The sequence below is a fragment of the Larus michahellis genome, chromosome 8, assembly GCF_964199755.1.
Source record: "Larus michahellis chromosome 8, bLarMic1.1, whole genome shotgun sequence".
Lineage (NCBI taxonomy): Eukaryota > Metazoa > Chordata > Aves > Charadriiformes > Laridae > Larus > Larus michahellis.
This window is the reverse complement of record NC_133903.1, coordinates 7,039,896-7,059,026: the sequence shown is the minus strand read 5'-3', so window position 1 is coordinate 7,059,026 and position 19,131 is coordinate 7,039,896. Positions and strand designations below refer to the sequence as shown.

At 37.6% G+C, this 19,131-nt stretch overlaps 1 protein-coding gene and 1 long non-coding RNA gene across 2 annotated transcripts in view; one reads left to right on the top strand and one right to left on the bottom strand.

The window, feature by feature from the left end:
- The first annotated feature begins 4,210 nt into the window (after window positions 1–4,210).
- Window positions 4,211–18,007, top strand: MEIOB (meiosis specific with OB-fold). The gene is made up of 13 exons (XM_074599390.1): window positions 4,211–4,279; window positions 7,564–7,621; window positions 8,991–9,122; window positions 9,863–9,935; window positions 11,901–12,096; window positions 12,617–12,717; window positions 14,438–14,490; window positions 14,578–14,673; window positions 15,009–15,110; window positions 15,627–15,780; window positions 16,155–16,338; window positions 16,835–16,921; window positions 17,819–18,007. The coding sequence occupies exons 1-13, from the start codon at window positions 4,211–4,213 to the stop codon at window positions 17,945–17,947; spliced, it is 1,434 nt and encodes a 477-aa protein (XP_074455491.1). The 3' UTR covers window positions 17,948–18,007.
- The window catches only part of LOC141748039 (uncharacterized), a 9,688-nt gene continuing 2,671 nt past the window's right edge, over window positions 12,115–19,131 (bottom strand). Inside the window, exons 2-3 of the long non-coding RNA XR_012588883.1 lie at window positions 15,296–15,985; window positions 12,115–13,791 (exon numbers count right to left, since the gene is read on the bottom strand). This is a non-coding gene — a long non-coding RNA (uncharacterized LOC141748039). The remainder of the gene's footprint in view (window positions 13,792–15,295; window positions 15,986–19,131) is intronic.

Sequence of the window (19,131 nt, the reverse complement as noted above, 5' to 3'; positions counted from 1 at the left end):
GCATGGTACGTGGCCCTCAGGAAACTGCTTCAGTCCTTCTTTTGTTTTTCCAGCTGTTAAAGGGAGATAATGATGCTGTTTTCTTTTAGAGACTGCTTTGAGGTCAATTGAGGAGGAAAGCTTGAGTAAAGCTGAGTAAAAGTTGAGTAACTTTTGTTTTTGCAGGCTCTCTTCAGTGTTTTTATTAAAAATTCCTAACTTGGAGAATCAGCTGACGTTGTAAATTATCGGGAGACATTTAGTTTAGTCATTGGTTTACTATAAGCACCAATAAAAATGTTATTTGTTTATAGTAACCTACAGGAGTCCAAGCTGTTGACTGTCCCCCATTGTGCCATACAAATGCCAGAAGTCACAGCATCACTCTGAGACAGGTACGTCAATCAAATGAATTCTCATCTTAGTAACTGCAAGTTAGAAATTCAGCATCTAATGATATCTTCCAGGGAAATAACTCAGGTCTCATCCTCTGCCTTTCTGCCTGTGGCCAGATCGGTGCATCTCTTCATGCCGGTCCTGATAACATCTCCCTAGCAGGAGCTATCATGGGAAAGTAAAAAGCAGCTTTTTTTCAAAATGTAGATGCATTGAAAATGTGAGTGGGACTAAACCACAAAGCAAAACCACCCGATCATGAGACGTCTGCTGAGGCTATGGGGACGCTGAGGAGCAGTGCACAACAGCATCCTTGTTCTGGTGGCTTTGAAATGAAACAAAGCTTGTGGCCCTGGGCTGGGGATGCTGCCAGTGTCGTGTTTCACCTGTCCTTTGTGCCGGTGGGAGAAAAGCAAGCTCAACCTGGACAAAACTTAATGAAAGTAGTGACTGTGCTGGGCAGCAGCGCAGGATCCCACTTGGTTAAGCGAGGCTCCATTTAAGCAGGTGCTTATGTCCCACCAAAACCTTGCTGAGATACTAGATGAGCTCAACACCTGCAAGTCCATGGTCTGCGATTCTACTTTTATCACCATCTGCAGTGTTGGAGACCCCACAGATCTCATTTCATTTTTTTTTTCCTGGTTTACCTTGCAGTCACGGTGGTAAAAATGAGACCTGTACCTTTGCCATCATTTTCCAGCTAGCATGTAAGTTCTCCTTCCCATTCAATTAGGATCCCATCGCCACATTTGTTATCTTCTGCTTGCTTATTAGTTTGAGATAATCAAAACAACAGAACTAATAAAAAGAATTACCTCATTCTGTTTACTGGAGACTTCAAACCTATGGAACAAAGTTAAATCCATGTATCATACCGTATAAAAGGTGACCTAAAAAAAAAAACCCACCCAGGCTGTCAGTTCTCTGGCACGCCGTTTGTCATCAGCACGGTGTAATTATCATGGACTTTAGTGACACAATAAATATGAGAGCACAGGTGGTATCCATTTTCAGCTGTTTAATTGAAGAAATGAAAGATCCTGTAATACGGAGTCAACACAGAGAATTTGTCAGGCTACACTAAAAACTCCAATAGCCATGACCTTGAGGTCATAAAATTACTCACCAAGAGTAAAATTTTTTATGATACAAAAGTGAAGAGTATCGATTTTATAAAAAATAATTTTATACGCAATATAAATGGACAAAATGGCTCACTCCAGTCTTCTGCAGGGCCTAAAACCCCAGGATTTCTGTGTGCAAATCAATACAAATAATATCTTAAACCATAAATTTTGATTCATTTATAAAATACAGGCTGCATTTTTTTTTTTTGCCTTAAAGCTATGGCAAAAAAAAAAAAAAGTGAGAACTTAGGGAATGTATCCTCCAAAGCTTTCTGAAATTTGCTTTGTCTTGCTGGTGTGTTGTGCATTTATAAGTGGAGCAGAATAAGCCTGACTCTAGACTCCAGGGCTGGTGCTTCATTAAGCTTTCTTAAGTTCAGGGACTTGAGACCCGCTAGTGATATTGCTGAACATATTTGGTTAGGAAAAAAATCTTCCAGGGCTTGCCGTGGAGTAGCACTGCAAGAAAATACAGATGTTTTCTTAGATCAGCAAACAAAAGATGCAATCAGGTGGTTTAAATTAACATCCTACCCGGGGAAACCTGGTGTGTGTCGGGATGAAGCTGCTGCCCCAGAGGGAGCGACGGGGCAGCGACAGCGGGGGTCGGGGGTAGAGCCCCGCAGATCAGAGGACTCACAAAAAGTGAAATCCAAGCTCTAAACCCTCAGCTCTGGGCCTGACGCAGAGCTCGCTGACTGAAGCCGATGGCGCTGTGCTCTGAGTTGATCCTTCTGGGTTGAGCGCCTGTCCTCAGGTATGTGAAAGCCATGAAACTCTGAATTTCTGGTGATTTTTTTTTTTTTTTTTTTTGGCAGCCCCAGGGCTGTGGCCGGTGCCCACTGCATGGAGCCCTGGCCACCCTCAGGCCCACGCTGGCCCTTGAAGGAAGGTCACTCACAGGGAGAGGGCACGAAGCCCTTTTCCCGCCCACGGTGCTCGCCGCCATTTTGTCTCCCTGTCCTGAGCACCCCACTGGTTCCTTTCAGGGTGCTCCCATCCTGGCCGGTCTGTGTCTCCCCTGACGCCCCTTGGCTGTGGTAAGGGCTCCTGCCTGCCCAGCCTCCAAGCTGATGTCGTCCCTGCCTGCGTGGGACGGCCACCACGTGTTGCTCGGGTTTGGATAGGGAAAGAAATAAGGATAATGATGGGCCCACGCAAGAAAAACCTCTTTGCAGTGTAGAGCCTGGCCTGGCTTTGGGGATGCTAGTTTATCTGGTGATAGACACCAGTTTGGGATGGGGTGGTGGTGCCAAAAGCTTCAATGCTTTTATTTATTGTGATTTCCATGTTGTCCTTTCTCTCAGAAGAAGGTCTGATCCTGGGCGGTGGTGAGAGAAAGTCCCCTCGGGTGTCCTCGGGAGCTCAGCCCCTGCCTCTGAGGGGTGAGTGCACGCTGCAGCTTCCCCTGTCAGGGCCTGTAGTGTTTTAAATCCTAAATCGCCTCTCTTATAATCTTCCTCTGATAAATGTGTTCCCAGCGCTGTTTTCTTCAAACTGATTCAGCTGTGGTGTGAGGTATGTCACTTAACAATATTTAACTTCTTTTGAGGCAAGAATATTAATGTGCCTTGGAGGGGTGGTCGAGGTGACTTTCCTGCATAAACAAACGTGAATTCTTCCATATAATGGGATGGGAATAGGTTTGAGGGCCCCATTGTTCAGTAGTTTTTTTGTAAGGCAAATTTGGGATATCTTTCTGTGAGAGTTTAGTTTGAAATGCTCTTTTAGAGAAATCATTTTGTTCTCAGATAACTGCTTACATCTTTAAAGTATAGACTGACTATTTCTTTTCTAGTGTGTTCAACAGATCATTATACTAATGCCCAACAAAACCACTAACAATTCTCACACAAGGTGCCAGGTATAAAGACCATGAAGGCCATTCAAGACTTTTGTTATAAAGTTTGAACTGGCATCCTCTGAAAAATGTCAGCAGTTCTCTCGTATTAAATGTTATTAAGATTTAGACAACTTGATGGTTCCTTTTACAAAAAAATTAGAATCTGACAGCTATTTGCTAAATATCAGTAATATCTCTGAGGGTACCCATGAAATAATAAGAGGCATTCAGATGGGCTAACAAAGCGTCCATGGCCCGACTTTGGCATCAATAGAGAGGACTTGAGTGCGCAGTAGCTCGCAGGAATGGGCAGTAATGCTATGTTGGCAACCTGAAAATAACTGATTTTAAAATTTTTTATTTTAATAAATTCAAAACTTTTCTACTTTGAGGAAGGAATGAACTCACATTTTAATGTAGTTTAATACTAAACACCTCAATTAAGGTGGTTTGCAACCCAATGCTTTCCTTTCCACCTATGTAAATGGCCTTTTATATATGAACTGCCTCATTAAATTCAGTTGGACTTCCCAGACAGGAGAAGGAGGGTAAATATTTTTCAGAGGCTGGTGCTAATGGAGTCATTTAATGCAGAATAAATAAATAAATAAATATTACAGACCTTTATCTAAGAAGCACAGGTAGAGTAGTAAAATTCATAACTTACCTCACCAAATACAAACAAGAAAGAATTGTCTACTTCAGGTGGCTTGAAATGCTTTTTATTGAAAAGAGATACTATTTAGGTCAAAACACTTGTGTTAAAAAATAACTTGTTATTGTCACTATGAATAGTTATAAGTGATTTGTTCAGATTTAAAAAAAAAAATCTAAATTAGTTTTCTCAAGTTACAGATAAAGAATGGCTTATTCTAGTTCAACACGGGACTTTGTTGCACTTTCAGATCTGCATCCAAATCTTGCTCGTCCTGTAAGTCTCATAGACATAGTACTTTTGTTCTCAAATGGAATTGTATATGACTGTATTATATTACTGCAAAATTATGTAATTGATGTGTATTTAGATACTAATAGCATTAGTATAATTGTTAGATATAAAGTACCTTACCTTCTTTGTGTATAAACCAGCAAAATGAAAATCGATGCTGCTGTTGTCCATAGTATGTGGATACCACAACTATAGATATTGACTGGACAATTCAATGCCTGAAAGCATCAGAGGCTTCTTTGTAATGTTCTAAATGGATGGTGAATTAGTAAAGACATGTACAGAGTCAGCATTATGTAGTCACAATACATCTGTAACCTACAATAGTCTTTCACTACAAGCTATGAACGTAGGGCCCGATCCTGCAGTCTTGTGTGCTCAATCCCTCTGAGCTAAATATTGAAACAAAACTCTTGTTGAATGGCATGGTGCTTTAACTGGATAAAAATCTCACAATTACAAGTCAGGTAGGATCTTTTCTGTTTCTTTAGAACAAAAAGCAGGTTTTGCTAAGAATTTTCCTCGTGGGAGTACAGGAGAGTAGGATGAACCAAAAAGTAAACTTAACAAACAGCAAAGCTTTGTAGTTGGTAGATTCATACAGATGTTTGAGTGTGATTTTTGTTGTTGTTGTTTGTTTGCTGTTGTTGTCCTGATATGAGTGAGGACCATCACCACTGGAGGATGAGTTGAACAGGGGACTGTGCTGTAAAACTCAGTGTTTTTCTCTTTTGGCTTTTAGATGGTTGAATGAAAAATAGGAAGTCTGGGGAGCACAGTTTTTCATTCTTTAGTCTCCACGATGATGTTTTAATATGGGAGGGAGAAGGCTATGTTATACCCTGTTGCACTATTTCCCACTCTTCACTGTGTAGCCCACTAGCGATAACAGATCTTCTGAGTGTTCAGTGCTGCTGGGAGCTGGAGAACAAACCAGAGAGGCAGCATTTCCACACAGATGCACTGCGGGCTGTGATGCGGTGTTACAGTCCTATCTCCCCGTGCAGCGTAAAGTAGACAGAGTTTTCCTGTTTCCACAGCTTTTTATTTGGGAAGGGCACAGTTTAGCCCTTTTTCTCATTTATTTTAAACAAATGAAAGAGAAATCTCAGAAAAGGCATGCACAAGGAGAAGGAGTTTTATGTGTCCTCACAGTGGTATTGTATATTCTTTCCAACTTTTTATAAACTCCTGGTCTCCAGCAAAGTAAATTTAATCTGTCACTCACAGTTACTCTGATGGACCCACTCACTCAGTTAAAAGCTTTTATTTGACACTAATCTTGAGTATTGCAATTAGTAACATATAGTAAAGAAAGTATTTTTATAAAAAAGTAATTCACTAGTATATCATGATAGAGTGATAAGTATGTGTTTAGGACATTAAAACAGCTGAGCACACATCATTCGAAGTATCAAAATGTCATATTTTTTTACTTTGCAGTTTATTCTTTAACGTGAAATAGATCAAAGTCTAAGAAACTTGCAGTGTGTTAATGCTGCAGTCTCGTGATTTGGTTGAGCAGCCTCAAGCAATGCTCTGCCAAAAAAGGCAGTATGGCTCTCTTCCTCATTGCAGGCGTGTTCCGCTCCTCCTCTTTTGGTGAAACTAGTGTTTGTGTAGTTGCACAATAAGCTGATCAAGGAAATGGAAGTTTTCCTACCCTCTTTCTATCGCCCAAATACTTTCCAGCCAGATCACTTCCTTCTGCCAGCTTGCTGTGCAGGCTTAGCGCTGATACAAGAGAGGTGAATATATTCGCAGCAGGGACAGGGGAGGTCTCTTTTGGAAATGGCGGATTTACATCGGCTTAATTCTTGTAAAGAGTCATCCTTAATGTCAGTTCTTCTGACTGGTGGTGAGATCCAGGGTATGTTGCACTCTGATTTAATTGAAATGCTTGTTTTTCAAGAAACAAAGCCAAAAATAGAAAAATAAAATCCTGAATTACTACATGTTGTGGACAGATAGAAAATATTATCCTAGAAAAATGGGAAGAACTAGGATATTACAGTGTTTTACACATACGTCCTCTCAATGAGTTCATTTCCATCAGTGTAGGATAAGACAGTTACCTTGCTCCATCTAGTGATTCAAAGTAAACTGGGAACACGAGATCTAATTTTTGAGCATGTCAATATTGTTATGGTGAAGTCAGTCAGGTCGCATCGCTTTGTGAATGGGTGCAAAATTCAGCCTGTGTTGATTCTTAAACTGTTATGCTGCCCCTTGCTAGCTGACAGCTGGGGTTCCCCTGCTTGAGCGAGAACGTCAGGCAGTACTGCAAGTAAGGGCACACATGAAGTGGAAGAGATGTGGGGCACTCCATGTTTTGAAGGACCTTTGCAATATTGCAATGTCAGTCTCTCCTTCCAGTCCTTGTTACCTTACCAACTTTCATTGCTTCTTCAATTCTTAATTTCATAACCTTCTTAAATTCCCAGACCAGCACTGCAATACTCTCTTCTCACAATGAAGAGGACATTTTTTTAAAAAAAACCAAACCAAACAACTCTCCCCCCAGCTATATATCATTAATACATATATTTTTTTATATACGTATATCTATATTTCTTCCTCTGTGTGTTTGCTCCTAGTAGTTTTGTTTGACAATCAAGACTGGGATACTTTTGCATAATAATTAAAGGTTTAGCAAAGCAGAATAAGATTAATTTTCTTTTGAATCATCAAAAAAGTTCATTGCTTAAGCTCCTGTTGTAGTCAGTTAAGGGACAGACAGCAAGAAAGAGGCACCTGTAGAAATGTATGTTGCTTCGATGAGGATAGGATAAATGGCCCTTCCTGTGGATGTACACGTATGTATCTCGGTGCTGACAGCAGGGGAAACCTTGGACGCTTAACTGTAAAGTAAATCCTGTCCAGACTTTTCATGGTGCATTTAAGGAGATCTGAGACCTGTGTAGAGAGCGTGAAACAACAATATTGCTGCCTACCTGAGGAGAGATTGCTGTATAACAGCCAAAACTGTGAATGTTTTGGGTGAACTTTTGTCCTCCCATTGTCTTTACAAACAGAAACAGATGTATTTCTTTTAATATTTTTAGTAGTCACTCTTTTTCTTAAAGTAAAATTGTATGTTTATGTTTTAGTCCTTAGTTCATATGGTACTACGGAATAAATAGATTAAAATGATTACCAGTCAGAAATATGTTTATTATCATCAGTAGAGTACAAGTCCATGAAATCTAATTCATCCTGTACATCTGTGTTTAATACTTGTATTCTATAATCTCTTTATTTTTTAGAATGTAATCGGTGTGGTTATTGGGAAAACAGATGTCAGAAGCTTTCCAGACAGAAAAAGTACAGTCTCTTTTATAGCTATTTTTACTTCATTTTCTTATATAGTATAATTTACCATAGATGACCGAAATCAATATTTAAATGATAAACAGAGTTCTTAGTGTAAAATGTATAGAATAAAAATGCACAAAAAAAATAGTGTGTGTTTGAGAATTGAGATAAAAGAGCAGCATTAGTTTGGCCAAACCTTATCAGTTAGAATTTTTTTGGAAGAACTCTGTCATGGAAGTGTTTCAGGATTATATGAACCCACTATTATATAAATACTGCTGGAATTGATTCTGGTCCCTTCATATTCACTCTCTCTTAAAACAGAAATGTTAGGGAGATATCTTGAGGCGTGAAACAAGTAATTTCTGGTCTGCGTAGTACCAAACTTCATCTTATCATACACTCCTAAAGAAAAAATGGAAATAATACATTGTTAATACAGCATTAGTTGGAAATTGAAATAACATATCTACAGCTGGGGTTTGTAGAGACGCTGTTAGGAAGCATCTCCAGTCCTAGAGAGCCATTCCACCTCTGTGTGAATTGCTCAGCTATTCTGTTGGCATTGTCACCATGCCGAGCTGCTCTGGTGGTGAATTTTTAGAAGGAAGTCACCATCGTCACCAGAAACAATTCTACATAGTCTGAAAATGTGGTGCTCATGCCTCCATGGAACTACAGTCAGATTATGCTTACTATATGCAGATCACTAGACAGTTTTCATTGATAATTTGAAAATAACATATTGCATAATGTTGTATGATCCATGGAAAGCTTTGTTAATTAGCTGTAAGAGAAAAGCGGTGCAGCATTTCCAAGACTGATACCCTCTTGACTATGAACCATGGAGCTGGAAATGCTTTGTTTTATTCAGTTATACCCCTTGGTACTCTCTGGGCAGTGACACTGCCTGTGATCTGCAGCCTTGTATGTCATCGTGGTGGTCTCATGTATGGGCACAGCCATCTAAGACAGCCTACCTACTACAAAATTTGGGCTAGGATGTACACTCATTCATAGCATTGCTTCGTGCATTGGCCCTATTTATATTTGTCCATGCCTTGAATGTAGCATCGTACGCTTCTTTTACTACTCTTGCATTAGAGCTGTAAGTTTATATGGTGCTGCCTAAAGTTAAGTGATACATAGATAGGGTGGTATAGGTACAACTACCGCGTGGGTTGTAGCCACCCCCATTCATGAGCACCAGCGTATTTACTGAACAGTCTGCTGACCTCTAGTGGTGCTCACCAGATTGCTGATAGTAAATTCATGACAGAAATCCAGGAAAGCCTCAAAATTACAGTTTTTACACACATATTCTAGATTGAAATCAAGCTGTGCTAATGAATTGTAATAGTGCTGTTTATTTTTGCAGACATTGGGTCTGAAAGATACACCTTCAGTTTTACTGTTCGTGATTCACCAACTTATTTTATAAATGTAAATTCTTGGGGCAGAGAAGAATATATTAGATCACTTTCAGAAAGCTTTAGAGTTGGTGACTGTGGTAAGCCGGAGTTTATTCTTAACATGTCGCTGTTTGAATGTGTTTTTTTTCCAGTAAATCAGAGTTATGTGTTTGTGGTTTTGCTATATTTTTCTCTGAGGACTCAGAAAACAGTCTAATTGGAAACATCATTCAGTTATGTTAAATATAAAGAGGAAAGGAATAAGATTTAAATTCAAAACCAGTAAATACGTCAACAAAAAGGTCAGATAAAAATCCACTGAATGCAACCACCCAGAACTTACTTATAGTTAATCAATCTAAATTCTTACGTTATATTCAGTTCTTATAAATAACAAAAAATAAACTCTGTAAAGTAGTTTGGTGTTTTTCTTTGCCTTCATTTAGTTATAGATATGACTGTTCATCAAAACACAACAAAAATCTTGTATTTATTTATAGTATGTGCTTTTATCTTGTTAAGTTTATAGAAAGACTTTGCTGCTCACGGTTGCTAGATCAGGGTGTTTGGATAAAGCTTATGACTATGAAAATTATACACACAAGAACTCAGTGTCATTTTGTTTCCATTCAATGTCTTGAGGACTCCTGTGGGACTTTGGCTGTAATAGGAGCTGTTGGACAGATACGTTTTTCAGTATGAAAACATTTAGCAGTAGTTACTGCACGTATCTTCTCCTTTCCATATCAACCTTGAAAGCAACCATTTTTAAAACCACTTCTCCTTATATGTATCTATATTCAGTTTTCTAACATTACTTATCAATGTTTTATTTTAGTGATTATTGAAAATCCTTTAGTTCAGTCAAAGGAAGCGGAAAGGGAAGAGAAATTCAACCCTGTAACTCCTAGGTAAATTTAAACTGGTAGTTCTTTCCAGGAAGATCAAAGTTGACACTTGCTTTAGTTGCCAGCTGATTGCAGCAGCATGCAATTGGTAGAAGTATTTGGGGTTAGTCATCTTATGTAGCATATCTTCCTTTCTGTGTTCAACCATGTATGGTCAAATAATCTCAAAAGAGAATATATTAGTCAGAAAATGGTCTTTGGAGTTTTGTTGTAAAGTAATAATGCTCTTTGTAATTAAACAGAGTCAATTTCATTATTTGAGTAAAGTCTACTAAAATTATTGAAAATTGATTTGATTTTGCTAAAGTATTTTATCAGACATGACTCTTTTATGGAAGGTGTATTCTTATCAAAATCCATTCACATGACATGTTTATCTAGAAGGTATTTTAATACGCTGTAATGCTATGTTACTCATTTGGTAAAGCACTGTAATTTGTTTCGTGTCATGCAATGTATATACATTGTCTTTCGGTGTATTCTCTCAAATTGTTTTCTAAAATGAACAATTTGAACTGGTATATGAAACTAACACTGCAAGTCTTAATTTAGATATGTTTTAACTTATCTTAGATATCTAAGGTGCAGATGTTAGGTAAAGATAGACTAATACACCTGTTCTTTAATTAGTGTTTCTTTCTTAATTGAATCCTGCAGCAGAGCCTCAGGCATTGGATTTTATAAAAATAAACAATTTACTTGAAAGGTTCAGTGCCAGGGTCAGCCAGGAATCCCTGGAGAATGATACCCTTGTGATCTCTACACCCGCCCCTCACACGCTCTTCATGCGTCTTTTAGTCTAATGGTGATTTTTGGTCTGGGGTCTTCTCATACCTTCTTGGATTCTTCTTCTGTGTCCAGGCAGGCCGGCCAGTGACTGCTCTTATCTTGATGATTTGCAGTCTCTGCTGATGGTTGTCCCCTCTTTATCTTCTAGTTTATACTTCTTGTGCACTCGCTGGCAGAACGTGGGGAACTGAGAAGTCCCAGACTTAGGGAAAACACTACCAAAACTTCAGTGTGTTATCGACATTTTCCTCATACTAAACCACTAAACGCAGCACTGTACCAGCTTCTAGGAAAATTACTAAGAAAATTAACTGTATTGCAGCCTAAAGGCTTCAGCAAATCTAGCTACTCATGCCAAGTAAAGCTAGGTAAACAGCATAAATCACATCATATTATAACCCTAAGTAATTTATTCTAATTAAAACATACTTATTTAAACTAAACCACTATTATCTCTCAACAATATCAGTCATAAGAATATTGCATATGTGCACATTAAATTGGCAAATTAGCAGTTCTGTGTTCTTGCTTACTGATCATCTCTAACCTTTGTAGCAAATATATAGCTGTAGTAGTTAGTTGCACTATGTACTTCCTGGCTAAATGGACAGAAGTAAAAGAACAAATGTCAAGTAGAAACTTCACCGGGGAAGAGAGATCCTCTATATCTATAGATTTCATAAACATTTGTAAAATATATTTATCCAGAATATATTAAATATCTTATTTCCACTGGCTAATAGTGCATTATAAATATTACTTAGGTCATTGCGCTATTACTTTTGAAAGCACCTTACGAAGTCCAGTCTGACTGTAATAGTGTCTTATGTCATGATGCCAAATCCTAGTTACCTGGATTACACACATTTCAGAACTTATTTTATTTTTAGTGGTTGATAAGGGCTGAAAGACTTACAAATATGTATTGCATGTTGCTAGCATTTCAATTCTAAATAAGTATAAAGTACATGATAAGTCTTCCATAAGAGTAAAGTATATAATTTTTTAAAAATAATTTTAGAACAAATTAATTCAAATGTTTCCGTATCTTTAGCGAAAACAATAGAGGAATAAATCAGCAGTTATATTCTTATGTGAATTGAATTAACATTTTATACTGTTAATATATTGGTGAGTGAAATGTTGATCGATGTGACTTGTTTTGTGCACATTATCTAGTTCCTACAAATTACTGCTCAGTGAAAATCATTCCGTCGTTAAAACTTCTTCATGTTATGAAATGGACACCAAACTACTTTCTCTGTTGCACCTGCCTGTCAAGGACCCTCAGGATTATTATTCGCTGGGTGATATCATTGCAAATGGACAAAGCCTCGATGGAAGAGTTCTTAATGTGCTTGCAGCTGTAATGTCAGTAAGTTAAGAAGCCACAACAGAGTAGTGCTTGTCTACTGTACCATTGGGTAACTTGACTTAAGTGTGAACATGGATTTTGGGACTCACAGTGGACAGGAATCACTGGTTTTGTTTGCTTAGGTTGGCAGTCACTTCAGCTGAGTTACAGTAACCATACGAGCTACTGAAGATTTTCATCAACACGAGGGGAGAAATTAAGGGAATAGAAATGTCCTACATCAGTTGTCTTTCTGAAATCGTGGATGTGCAAGCAGTAGATAACTTGAAAATACGTAAACTGCAGATTTTTGTTAAATAAAGTATGTCCCTTTGTCTTGAAGTAAAATTACTGTTGTTAAACTTTTACTGGTGCACCTGGTTTTGGTTTTGTTGTGTTTTGGTTTGGTTTTTTGGTTGTTTTTTTTTTTTTACTGTTCTACAGGGTGTTTTCCACCCTTTTTTTAACTCTTCTATTTTCTAGATTATCACTTTTATACTCCTAGTAGAAGAAAAGTGACTGCTTGTCTTTCTTCTTAAAGGTTGGGGAACCAAAGTATTTTATGACTTCAGACAAAAGAAAAGGTCAGAGGTGTGAAGTAAAGCTGTATGATGAAACGGAGATGTCTTTTCCGATAGTATGGTAAAATGTTTTTTATTCACTAAAATACACAAATTAATGCAAGAGTAGGTAAAGAAATTAACCATAATACATACAGTTACAACACTGTCTTTTAATTTGAATGTATTGTTATTTGAGTGGCAACTGTCATGAGGCAGCAACGTACACAGACCAGAAACTTAAAAAAGAGAATCATTAGAGTGACCTTATACATATTGTCTAGTTTTATGACTTACTGACAGACTGCTAGCTCATGAATGGTAAAATGCAGCTCAGTTCCAAATGGTTCCATTTTTTAATCTGGAAATTTGAATTAATTCAGGAAATAGCATTTAAAAACAGCTCCAAAGGCAGTACGTTTCTTCCACAAACTAGAGGGGGGGGAAGAGGAGCATGCTTTAATTTTAAAGCCAAGCAGAATTAATAAGTGGGATGGAAATAGGTTGAAATGGTTTTTAAATGTTTAAAATAGCACAGAAATATTTTGATACTATTTTGGGCATATTTTCAAACTGTATCCTATTAACAGACATGATTACGTCCATACCATTTATGCATCTAAACAGTGATTTGTTTATACGCTTCCATATTGCCCATAGTTTGTTCAATAAACTTGTGGCTTATCTACATGCAAGGGTATGTGGGTATTAATTTGCGCTGGGTTTGCTGTCTGTTGGTTGAAATGACCTTTGTTCCCTAGATAGGAGTAGCAAGATAGCATTGCACTCTGTGTCTGAGCTAGAAACTGTATTATCATTCAGTGTAATGTTTAACATAGTTAATGTATACACACGAACATTAATAAACATCTATGGTGTGAAGTTTTCTATCCCTTGAGCTGCCACTGATGTTAAGTTGCAGCAGCAGCTCTGATACTCTTGTTTCAGTGCTGGTATGTAGTGAAACGTACAGAGCTGTATACTTCAGGAGTCCACAGAAGCAGAGACGAGTTGATGTTACTCTGGTTACCCTAAACACTGCGTTTTGCGCTTTCGTGGAGCCGTAGGTAGAGGCAAAGATTCAGGAAATCCTTGAGCAACAGCATTGTAGTGAAGATGTTTCAGAGGTCATCAGTGAAGAGGCGTCTGAACAATGCTAGATGAAAAGTAAATATCTTAAATTTTTTTCCAAGGACTAAGAAAAAAAACCCACCAGAACGAAACTGTGCTTTGGCAGTATTCTTGCCATCCAAACTTACGAGGAACTGAATGAGATTTTTATCAAGGGTTCTAACCATCAAACTATAATTTTTGAGGGATACCACTGACCTCACTCTAGTCTGATCATCCACAGTTACAAGGATTCCAGTGTTGGAAAGCTGGCTGAACATCCGACCTAGTGATGCGAGCAATCAACTTGTTCCCACAGAAAAGGCTCAGCTGATAAGCAAATCACAGTTAAAATAACTGCCTTAGTTAGAAATTGCTTTTGTCAAAGCTTTGAAATACACACAGTATTTTTCCAGGTATACTCTGCATTTAATAATTTTGAACAATCTAATAGCCCTTTACTTAACCCTGTTTGGCATGGGATAAAATGGGGCCTGTATTAGACCGTACCTAAAGCATCCTGGCTGGCTGCAAACTAGATGCCTGTGGATATATGTGGCACTTTCTTTGCATGCAACAAAGGAGTTGTGTCCCCTTTGACCAATTTAATTATATTATTCAGTAGTTTAATACTAAACAGTTTGAGTGCTGTTTCAAAAATGTTTTGATACATTAACTTTTTTTTAATTTAGTTGGGATAATGAATCTATCCAGCTTGCACAGACTTGGATCCCACGAGAAACAGGTATAATACTCTATTTTTTAAATGTTTTTACTGTAGTTCTTAACATTATACTTACTCTACAGTAAGAGGTGTTTTTTTTTCTTACAGTTATATTTGCATCAGATGTGAGAATAAATTTTGACAAATTTAGGAACTGCATGACTGCAACTGTGATATCAAAAACCATCATTACAACTAATCCAGGTAAGAGCTGTTGAAGTATTGCTTTGGTATTAGCAATCATTATAGGCTAGAATGCATGAATGAATCTATTGGAGGGCTGATTTATTCTGCCTGCTTGCCTCAGAAAGCTCCTTGCTTCTACCCTTTTTTTTTTTTTTTTTTTTTAATTTTATCTGAGCAGCCTTCATATATTCCGTGTGCGACTAACAGGTAAAGTGAAAAAGAGAAAAACATCTCTTGGTTAATTCCAAGAGACAACGTGTTGGTGCTGCCAGAACAAGAAGTTGTAAAATATAATTATGCTGTTATTTTTATATGCTACGTATATTAATAACTTTTAAAAATATGTTTTCAAGAAACAGCAGAAGCAAATGTTCTCTTCAGCTTCATGAAAGAGAGTGCACAGTTAGGGGCTTTGCATGATAAAATGGAGGAGCAGTCGAAAGAATCCATTAACTGTAAGCATGGATCCAAACACTTTGATTTTATGTAACTATATACTGTAGTTTCATAGTGCAGCTGAAATATCAAGTTCTGGCTCCGTGTGTTCATAGAAACAAAACTAAGGTATAGCCATCTGGCTGAGTACTTGAAGTTTGGACTGTTGTTACTGGGGCTACCCCGTATATTATCACTTACGTACCTTCAGGGTTGGTGACTATGCCAACTTGCGGCCTGTCTGGCATGTCCTTTCTGTCTTGAATAAGCATGAGAAATGCAGAGGGAAAGTTTTTGTCAAAAACTCATTTTAGGAGATACAAAAGTTAAAAATTAGATATCTTCCTGATTTGAGTCCCCTTTTGTTTTATTTTTTGCCTCCGAATATAAGCGTACTTCTAAGGGAAGGCGAGAGGGGCTTTTCTGGTGCTTTAGATCAAATCCTCTCCTTTTTATTACCTTAAGATCCATTTTGGTTTTCCTCTTCTGCATTGTTTCTTTCTCAGATGCACTTAACATGTCTTTTAAACTTTTAGTGGAGACTATAGTTGATGTTTATAGTGTGCAACAGCTGAAAGAAAAAGCTTTACAGAGCGATGGGAAACTTCAACCAGTCTATGGCATTATTTATGGCTACATTTCTACACTGGACATTGATGATAATGCATCTAAAGTTATTCGCAACAGATGGTAAGCAACTGCCTGTTTTAAATTTGTATTAAAAAGTGCTTGTCCTTCTTCCCCTGACCCAAATTAGATAGAACAATATTTTAGTCTAGTTCCAGACAAGGAATGAAAGTCCTCTGGGGGATGCCATGTGGATTCCTGTTGTGTAGACTTCCAGAAGTAGCAAGGAAGAGGAGTTGGCTTTATGAAGGATTTGCTCTTTCTGGTCCTAGAAGAGAAAAGAAGAAAGAGGCCATTTTGTCTCAGACAGACTTAAGAGTTTAGAAGATGAAGAATTTTTTTAAGGATGAAAAGTCTCTTGGGAAATCTCAGTCTAGAAAATAGTCTCAAACAAGAAGGAATTGCATATATGCGTTAATTGTCTTCTTATGTTTCAGTTCAATATGCCGTTTTATAGTGAATGAAATGTCAAACACATGCACTTTCTGCAGTGACGTCTCTTCAAATTTAAAGTCAACTTTCACAAGCTTTGACATACTCGTTGATCTGACAGATCACACAGGCACTCTTTATTCTTGTTACCTGTCTGACTGTGTAGCTGAGGAAACATTAGGCTGCACAGTAAGTAGAAATAAATGAGGTTGTTCTTATTTGATCTGAGCTGTGAAGCTTGATGAAAATTACAAATATATGTAAATGTCCTTTGTATATGTGTGTGTACACCGGTTAAAAAAATTGCATATGGATATGAAAACACACGTACAGCTTTTTAACAAGCCAAAAGTTAGAAGTCAGTAGCTGCTAATAAGAAGAAATGTGTTGAATGTAAGAGTGAATATCCTATTCAGAATACTGCTTTATTTTAATTAATTTACACTTTTCTGAGAACATGGTTGCAATTCCTTAATTTTGATTTTCAAACACCCTGCAATTTATTCTGCTTAATCTGACCATTTTGGTACACATATTACACGAAAAACTATGTTAAAGAGGTAAAATACAGCTTAGAAATGTATTAAAAAATGCATAAGATGCTCTTTTCATTATCATTTTGTTGTGGAGATGTTGTTACAATTATATGCTGAAGAAGTGTTCTGTTATGCCCTGTTATTAACAGGTCCATGAGTTCCTCACTCTAACAGAAGACAAGAAAACTGCATTGAAATGGCAACTTCTTTTGGAACGAAGCAAGATTTATTTTAAAGTCAGTATTTACTGATAATTTAAAACAGTGTCTGTTTCCCATTCGACAGTACATTTAGTGATGAAAAATTCCATGTCAGTTCTGCTGAGCTTTTAAAAATAAGGATTAGTTTTTGTAAATATTCTGAATATTCCAAGTAAATAGTCTTTGCCATAATTTCAACATTAGGGGATGTCTCTGCAGGATCAGATAGATATACAGGCCTCTTTCAGGCAAACTGTGAAAGACACAAATTGCACCGAGCCAATACTGATTAAGGAGCTGATATTTCAAAAGCATGTATACATGATTTAGTCGCTGACTTCTATGGCTGTAGGTTTATAATGAATAAAGTTATAACTATCAGTTTGCAAGGCCTAGTCAACATATGCAATAGATTGTACAGTAGATGAGGTTACCCAAGTATATTTCTTAGTTACCTGTATTTTTGGAAATAATGTGATTATTTAGGTACATCTAAAATCTGCAATTCCCCTTAAAGCAATAACAATATTAGATTAACGCACCTGGAAAAATTGATAAAAGATCTGCCATTACTTGCAGTGTTCTTTACTTTTTTCATTGCATGCTATATACTGGACTGGATTCCCTTTTCGTAGAACCGTGTGTTCTAGGACAACTCTAAACTGACTCCCTTTTATAAACTTGCCCTTCTTGGCAAAACTGTTCTAACTCTCCCATCTCCCCCACCCTCTGCCTCTATTTCCAGGAAAAAATGAAAGTGTTTTACTCAGTAGTGACAGGTATCTAGCATAAAATGTGTCTACTCATACATAAAATAATGTAAAATATGTATAACCAAATCTGTCAATTAAAAATGCTGTATGATATTTGAAAATTGTATATTTCAAAGTCCTATAGAGCAGTGAAAACAAAGACCGTTAATTATTTTTACAGGTTACTTTGTCACCCAGTTGGAGAACCAGACTGAAAGTGAATGTTCTTTCATGCAAACTGTCAGACCCTGCAGAGGCCAGTCAGAGCTTGTTGGGAAAAGAGACTGGAAATAAGAGATTACACTATTAATAACAGATAGGAAAAAGACTTTCTTCACTGTATCATTAGAGGTAGAATGCTGTTGTCATTGTATTTTGCTAAGTATATTCTGATGGTGAAGAATGAATACGTATTACTAATACCTGTAAGTGGGCTTCTGGGTTGATCTTTTTCGGGTGATTGTACTTTAAAAAGTACAGCTTAAGAAAAGTTAGTTCTAGTGAATTCAACCCCTTACAAGGGGAAGGGAAGCTTTCTTCGCTCAGGTTAGAATATATTTGAGAAAATCAGAAAGAACAAATAGTATAAGACAGATCTCTTGAGCTTCTGTGTTTTCAACTGCCCTGCTACTTTCGTGTTATTCAAAAAATAAAGACCCATTTGAAATACTGCCTGGGTTTGTGGTGTACGTTGGTGAATCCAAACACGGAACTTCTGGCAACTGCAGAGGCTTGATGATAGCCATGATGTTTGCAAGGCTGCTTTTCTCTAGGGCAGACTGAGTCTTATTAGAACGGAGTAATCAATTACCGGAGACCTCTCACAAACAACCAATCAAGCTAAGACTGTAAGCAGCAGAGAAGAAAGGACTCTTTTTCACCAGGATAGTTGCCGTTAGCTGAACATAAAGAACCTAGGTATGTACATTTTCCCCTTCTTCATATATTTTTTCCTATTTTAAAATCTATTTTTGTCCTTGGCTTCCCCTGCAGCTGTTGTCTTTGCTACTGAGCATATTGGGAGTTGGCCTATTTCAAGTGGTGGGAAGATGCCACTTCTCTTGCAAAGTATTTGTTAGGCTAGAACGCCTTTTGGAACTGGGATCACCCCTGGTTCACTACCTACCTGCTAAAGCAAGAAAGGAAGCTACAGAAACAGTGAATTTTGACAAGCAGTACTCCCGAGATTGCATCTCCCTATTCATGTGAGTGGGAACAATGGACTAACTGCACAAAAAAATGTTGCCAGTGTTGGGACGCTGTGTCTCTCCTGTTGCAGCAATAATCAACTTCAGAGTATTAGCTATTATGGCTGGAAAATGTTGAAGTGAATGTTTCCATTAAGTTTAATCACAACTTAGCTCAGCAATCAGCACACAGTGCTGAAGACCAAACTACAAATGATGCATTGTTGCTGTTGCCATAGATGGTAATGTTTGACAGGCACGAAGGAATGGAAACAGGACAGAAAGTGAATTTAATCTTTCCTCTTTC

What these genes read in the sequence shown, in the direction of transcription:
- MEIOB (XM_074599390.1), top strand. Translation starts at nt 4,211, where the DNA reads ATGGCTTATTCTAGTTCAACACGGGACTTTGTTGCACTTTCAGATCTG. An exon ending in TTGGATCCCACGAGAAACAG is followed by an intron (nt 14,491 to 14,577) that starts GTATAATACTCT and finishes TTTTTCTTACAG; the next exon opens with TTATATTTGCATCAGATGTG. An exon ending in AGGAAACATTAGGCTGCACA is followed by an intron (nt 16,339 to 16,834) that starts GTAAGTAGAAAT and finishes TGTTATTAACAG; the next exon opens with GTCCATGAGTTCCTCACTCT.